We start from the raw sequence: 7130 nt of genomic DNA, 5'->3' as shown, positions 1-7130 counted from the left end.
TATGAATTCTTATAAAAGTTGATTTAAACCTCTGTTTGTGGTAAAGTTCTTCCTTTTGTCCTCATTTCAGTTTTGAGAGCCAGCACAAGTGGGCATAATGTCTGAAATGGAAATCCGACAGCCCAATGTGGCTGTTGGAAAGGAACAGCTGGCTTTCTCCTGACCAGTGACCTGTAGCTAGAAAACTTCCTAATGAGTAATTAGATGTTTGGTGATCTCAGCCCACGAGTAATCAGATTCCAAACAATGCATGTTTTGGGCAAAATTCCAATGAATCTTCGTTATGTCAGGAATGTAATACATACTTAATATAGTACGGTTTCATAAACTCCTTTATTTGTTGAAACAGAGGGCGCAACACAAGATGGTGCATCTAAGATTTACTGGTGCGTCCGATAGTCGCTCGAGCAAATCACGAGAGACTATAGGCGATGTGATACATGGCAAGGTATGCTCTGCGTGTTATTCAGCCCTAGGTTATAAGTTTACGATCGCTTTAGAATATATACACATGTTCAACTGGTGTTTATGCAAACATTCTTTTGCATGTGAAACATATCCTGTATTTGTACAATGATGGGTACTTTATGTGGAATTTTACATGATACATGAATAAACTGAATTCATCATGGGTGGGGGAGTTGGGCTGAGTAGTAACAAGTGGTTTTAGTTCGGTTGGGAAGCGTATTACTAGTGAGCAGAGAAACCACACAAATGATTGTGCACTACTTTTTCTTAATTGTTCACTTTTAAAATGGGCAGGGTCTTCTTTCGAAAAAAAATCCTTGGTGAAATCGGGATGCTAATTGTGAAATTTCGGGAACCACTTTTGCAGTATTCATTTTTCTTCGCTTTTCTGATTATTTTGCAGTCTCCGAAAATTGTTTCAAGATGTTCCCAAAATTTGGAGATATACTTAAAAAGAGCGGCGATGGATTTTTTTGGGGGGAAGAGCTTAAAAAAAACACGAGACGTATTTTTGGATATTTGCTAATCATTTTCCAGCAAAAATTCACACATCTTCCCACATACCAGTTTCTTAAAGTCTAGATCTACTGTTTCATGCTGAACAACAAAGAAATATAAAAGACGCAACAGTCAACTACTTGGATATGCTTTTCAGAAATTATGTAGTGAGCTTTCAATATTTTCAGATTAACTTAAAAAAGGAATGTACTTTCACAAAGTTGATGCATTTCAAGTATTTTTATGAGGTTTTAAAATCTTATGAAATGAGCTTCCAAAAGTTTGCTAACCAAGTTTTATTTTAAAAAGAGGCAATTGCCCGGCCTTAAAATGAGGCCCTTACAAGTGAACAACAAGTTCGAGTACGAGAGAAGCTAAAAAAGGTTCGATACAAGGCCGCAGGCCAGACATAGTGACACAGTGCATGCGAATAACAAGAAGAAGAACAAAGCGGTCACACTCGGACCTCCAACACCACCTCTAGCACGCGTGAGGCTTACTCCCTAGCCATTGTGGTTTCGTCACGAGTGGCTCAAAGGACTTGGCACCTTGAGCGAATCCTACTGATAAAAAGATCAAGACGTTGCCGATCCCGCGAACGCCCCAAGAGTCTCCATAGCTGCAACAACACGACATTTCTGTACACAAGATCACCCGGGTTTTTAAAAACGGGTCCCTCCATCAATGCTTTCTTGCGAGCCATCCATAAGACCCAAACCATAGCTCCGAGCCCCACCCATGCTAGCTGATTATGCTTTGCCACAGTTTCTTAAATAAGAAGATGAAAGTCCGCAAATCCGGCAGGGTTCCACGAGCATCCCGTGGCATCCCGAATAACACTCCACATAAATCAAGCCACGATGCAGCGAAAAAGAATATGGTTGCACGACTCGTTGTTGATCAAAATAAGATTTCAGACCATGTCGCTTAAGAACTTAGTCACGGCTGGGGATTTGACTTCTTGCCACTTGCCAGAGGAAAAATCTTGACCTTAGCCGGAATCCTAGCCTTCCACAGCCCACACGCGTCCCACCTAGGTGCTGCCTTAAATATCTCTCGGTATAGAGAGTCCGTGAAAAAAAAACTGGACAGCTCAAGCCGCGAAGATACCTCGTCCCTGTCCTGATTAATATGGACACTCTCCAAGTCGCACCTAAGGCTTTGTCAATCCGTTGCTTCCATGTGGCCTAGAGATCGCCTAAATCCTGGTTTCCAACAACTACCATCCCACATATCTGCCACCTTGGCGTCTGGGGCATCGCTGATGGCGAAGAGCCTAGGGTATGATTCTCGGAGAGGCATGTCCCTAATCCAAACATCCCACCAAATTTGGGCCAGTTGCCCATTGCCAACCTGAAATCTTGACCCCAACCCGAGAAGGTGTTGGACTTCCCTAACAACTTTCGCAAATTGTGTCTGCTTCACATTTGCATTAATCTCAATCCCCTTGTTCGGAAGATATTTATTCCTAAATATCTGAAGCCAGAGGCCCCCCTTAACCGGTTAATTTTCCATGCCCACTTTCCAACAAGACACCAATTCATTATCTTGGTGTTGATCACTCCCAAACCAAGTCTCAAAAAAATTAATTTGCATCTTTCAACACACCATGTTTTGAAAGGCTTCTTGTTTTTGTCAGATGACACGAATGAAAAAGTGCAGCTATCAACCATTTACAAGCTAATGGGAAATATCTATTGTGCTTTCAAAAAATCATGATGTGTTTTTACATTTTCACTAGGACTTGGTTTGCTTCTTGTCATTAGTTTTTCTCTTCTTTAAAGTACTCAAAAGACTTCTTTTTAATCAAAGCCCTATAGCATCTGCATCGTTGAGGTTAAACAAAGGCTAAAAGGGACAATTCACCTAATTTCGTAGGATCAACTGGGAGGTACTAAGTAATGCTAAGCTTGTTGTTTCTTATTTTGTTAAATAAAAAACTGAAAACAGAAGGCACCATCTTAACACATGTGTAAGCTGTGCTTAAGAGATATGATTGAAAAATACAAAATATACATAATGTTTCCACCATAGCTGGTTTTGATGCAGATCAGACCTCGAGGTGAGGCTCGATTCATTGTTAGCCCGTACCCAATCTGTCACAGCACTCTCCTACATACCAACAAGTAGCAGTTGCCAGATTTTAAATGGTGTTTGCCAATCCCCGAGGAAACAACACACCGACCCCTTGAAACGAAGGAATAACATGGACAAACCATATAGTGTCATCTTGTAATCTCACAACGTGGTAGAGGCTTTTGCATGGATTCTTCTAGAAACTTGGGAGTTTTTACATAGCTTTCCCAGAATTGTATAAGAGGACTTTAACCCCCAAAACACTTGGTCTATTAATCAAATATAACCTGTCTTACATGGTACACACCTTGGCTGTTTATAGTGTACAGCCGACTTTCTAATCTTGACACACACGTTTTGACCGATATGGTATTCTCGCGTACCAACATGGAAAGAAGGAATCTTATCTAAATATTCCACTACTACTACTAAATGAAGCTAACAAGTAAAGCTTGGGCTCCATGCACCGTCTTAATCTCACATGATAGGCTGCCTCCACCCAAAATTGCATAAAGAGAATGAGTTGAGAGAACCTCGTGTCAGTCTTGCAGTTCTTCTCTTTACCTATAAGAAAAAGAAGCAATCACTCAAATCTTATTTGATCGCTTCTATTTGAACAAGCGACCCACATTTTCTGATGTCCACGTGAAGGTGCAGGAATAGGAGTTCTTTGTATCTCTTCCTTGATTCTTTCTTTGGAACAGAACAAATCAAGCCTTCACAAGTTTTCATGCAGCTGGACTCCGTCTCTTATAGTATTCTGCTATTTGCATGGAAGTCGGTTCAAAATTGGAAACTGGTTGTCCTTTACCGAAAAAGGCTTTCCCCCCGCTTTATATATAAAGCATAGACCAACAGTGCCCGGTACAACCACACTCACCCACCACAAACGCACACACACACCCAAGGCAGGATACATAGGCGCTGAGCACAGCAACACACTCCCTAGCACTACAAGAGCCGCCGGGGGCTTCAGCCGTGAACGCCGCGAAGAAGTGAAGCCGCATATGACGAACCGTGGGCTCCAAGGCGGCGCCTTCAGGAAGGATACGGCACCGGAGCGCCGCTACCGCCCGATCCGAGGATCAGAGTTTCTCCTAGAGCAACACGACGGGCAATGATAGCCGCGACGACGCCTTCAAGAAGGGAGCGATCTTCGCCGTCGCCAGTCTGTCCGAAGATAGAGTAGGTTTTCACCCTGGCCAACACTCACCGCCACCGAACGCCACACCCCGGCTACCATGCCGCCCACATGGCCGTGGCAGCCGACCAACACCGAGGCACGAGCTCTGCCCATGAACACCGCGGCACCACCACCAGGGCCATCGCCCTGGAATCCAAGACCTTGACACCAAGTCCCCCGAGCCCCACCGCTACCCCAACCGCAGAGACGGGCGGAAAGGATCCGCCTTTCGCACCCCTGGCCGGACCCAGCGCCGAGACCCAATAGGCCGGCCACAACAAGCCTCCATCGAGCCGTCCTGCAACACCGGGCGCGAGACGAGTGCAGTCCTGCCGCCGGGCGCGAGGCGGGCCGGTCCTGCTGCCGGGCGCGAGACGAGCGCAGTCCTACAGCCGGGCGTGAGACGGGCTGGTCCTGCTGCCGGGCGTGAGACCAGCTCGGTCCTGCGGCACCGGGTGCGAGACGGCCGACTCAGCCGGGAGAAGGCCAGCCCTCTGGCGAGAGAAGCGAACGGACGCTGAGGAGAGGGGTCGAAGGCTGACATAGGCAGCCTACAGACGAGCCGACGCCAGAACAATCTGGCCGCCGCCGCAATCAACCTGCCACCACCACATCACCTGCGCCTCCACGCCCTGGTTAGAACCACCCGAAGCCCCCCACCCCGCACCGGAGCAGCGCGGACACCGGCCGCCACACCACCACCTCCACAGGGTCGCCGGCCACCCCCGACATCGAAGACCCCCACATCCACCGGATCTGGGCCGGGATGCCCAGATCTGCCTCCAGCACGACCTTGACCACCCGATCCCACGAGCCGCAGCGGGGAAGGGGAGGAGGAGTCGCCGGCGGGCCACAGGGGCGCGGGGCGGAGCGCCGGAGCAGGAGCCGGCCGAGACCCGACGCCGCGGGCAGGAGGGAGGCGGCCCGCGACGCCATCCATCCGCGCGCAGGGGAGCACCGCCCCGCCGCCGCCTCGGCCACGCGGCCTTTGGCCGGCGGCGCCCCCGGCGGCAAGGGAGGGGGAGGCGGGGCGGAGGACCAGAGGGGAGGCGCGAGGGTTGCCTCCCGACGGCGCTCGCGGGAGCGCCTCGGGAGGAAGAGGGGAGCGGGATCCTGGTTTTTGGTTTTGGTGACTTTGCGTATAGGTCATGCACAAACGAAGTCTTCTCCACTCTAGCATGTTCGTTGCACCACACAGCATGCATAGCCATCATAGCAGTCAGGACTTTGGCCTCCTCACCTCCATTACTAAACTAATTTTTTTGGCACATAAATATCTCTAATTTTGAGTTTATTGGGAGCACCTGCAGCTTCCATAAGTCACCAGGGGGCGCTATATTAGGTTGGGTATCGAAAAGAAATACATGGCATTTTTGTGCAATGAACCTTATTTTATTCATTTGGTCTACTCTTTGCAGTCCCCTTGCAGCTGGCATTCTATACACAGTCAAAGTCAAACATTTTCAATAACACTTTGTCTGTAAAATTTAAAAAAATTAGGATCAGGTAATTGAAAACCATATGAACATTTTTTGTCAACGGTGATCTAAAGTTAGTGATGATTATACAAGATTTGCTTTTTTGTGCAGTGGATAGCCCTTGGCCAGGTGGTTATGCGTTTTTTGTGCAGTGGAAAGCCCTAGGCCAGGTGGTCAGCCCAACACAAATGAAAACATTACAGCTACCAAACCATTTTCTGCACAAGTTTTTGTGAAATATGTACTAGGTTTACAAAAAAGGCAATGTATCGGGTGAAAATGGTTGTTCAGTGAAAGTCTGGAAACTTTCCCTTCTAACCATCAGATCTAAAATTCGCAAAAAAAAAAACATCAGATCTAAAATGAATGTATTACATAAGAGGTGGGTACCCCTTAGCCACTTAAAAACCCTTCATAGAAAACCCCCTCACATGTCTTAATCTGGTTGTACAACTTCATCTCCTGCCTCCGATCCGATCTCATCCCTGTCAAAACACATCACCGCCCGAGCTCAACAAGGACCCGGCGCTCACGGCGCCGAGCAATGAGCTTGAGCCCACCACTTTCCAGTCCTGCTTTTGGGGCTACGTCTCGATGCCCGACCAACTCGCAGAATGGCAATTCCTGAAAGCGGCGGTGGCCGGCGAGCAAGTGCTACATGGCGGGGGACTTCAAAACAATATGTGATCTTCCTTGCTGCACACACCCTTGGCTCGCTCTCTCGACTGCTTCCAAAGGACACCACAGCGGGCCCCTGCCCCCACATGCCGCAGACCACGAGACGGCTCAGGAACCCCTCTGCGGAAAACTAGCTTAGTTGCTTTCTTTAGTTAGTTTCACCTAGAGTTCATATCTTTGGTCAATTTCGCCGTAGTTTGCTACTTGTAGTAGAGTCAGTTCGGCAATGTGAGCTAATTGTATCGTGAATCTGATTTTTTTTACTGTGTATCATGATTCATGATATCAGAGTTCAGACTTCGGCAGTTTTATTAGAACCTAAGAAACCTCATTGGAATTAGACTCCATTTGCCTTTCAATTGACCTGCAAGTTCTTTTACTTAGGAGCTTGCAGTCGCAGCCCCTAATTTCCTTGAAACTGAAACTGATTGCAAGAAATTCTTCGAGGGTTCAGATTGATTGGAAGAAGCTGGCTGCCTGGGACAAATTTCAAACAAAGTATTATCTGCAACTCCGAGAGGCAATAGTGATCCAATCTCACTTCCAACCGATCACCATTGTTGCAAAGTCTAAATCAGCTCCGCGCCTTGGCTGAGTCTCATGCCGGAGCTGCTGTGCGCAGCCACGGGTCGTGCACAGTTTCCCTTCGTCCGTACAGAAAATCACAGTGAGCTTCCACGTCCAGCCCGAAGGTCATTGACGCCCGTGACCGCTGCACCCGCCCGGCGATGGTAGTGCCGCTACTTTCT

The 7130-nt window shown here is 47.8% G+C and overlaps 1 protein-coding gene across 1 annotated transcript in view; it reads left to right on the top strand.

Moving 5' to 3' along the window:
- The first annotated feature begins 353 nt into the window (after positions 1-353).
- LOC119342164 overlaps positions 354-7130 on the top strand; it is an 11271-nt gene continuing 4494 nt past the window's right edge. Inside the window, exon 1 of the mRNA XM_037614005.1 lies at positions 354-448. Within this exon, the coding sequence (XP_037469902.1) occupies positions 365-448 (84 nt within the window). The 5' untranslated portion in view covers positions 354-364. The remainder of the gene's footprint in view (positions 449-7130) is intronic.

The sequence above is a fragment of the Triticum dicoccoides genome, chromosome 7B (genome assembly GCF_002162155.2).
Source record: "Triticum dicoccoides isolate Atlit2015 ecotype Zavitan chromosome 7B, WEW_v2.0, whole genome shotgun sequence".
Taxonomy (NCBI): domain Eukaryota; kingdom Viridiplantae; phylum Streptophyta; class Magnoliopsida; order Poales; family Poaceae; genus Triticum; species Triticum dicoccoides.
Note: the sequence above shows the minus strand (reverse complement) of the source record. Positions and strands in the feature narration are given on the sequence as shown.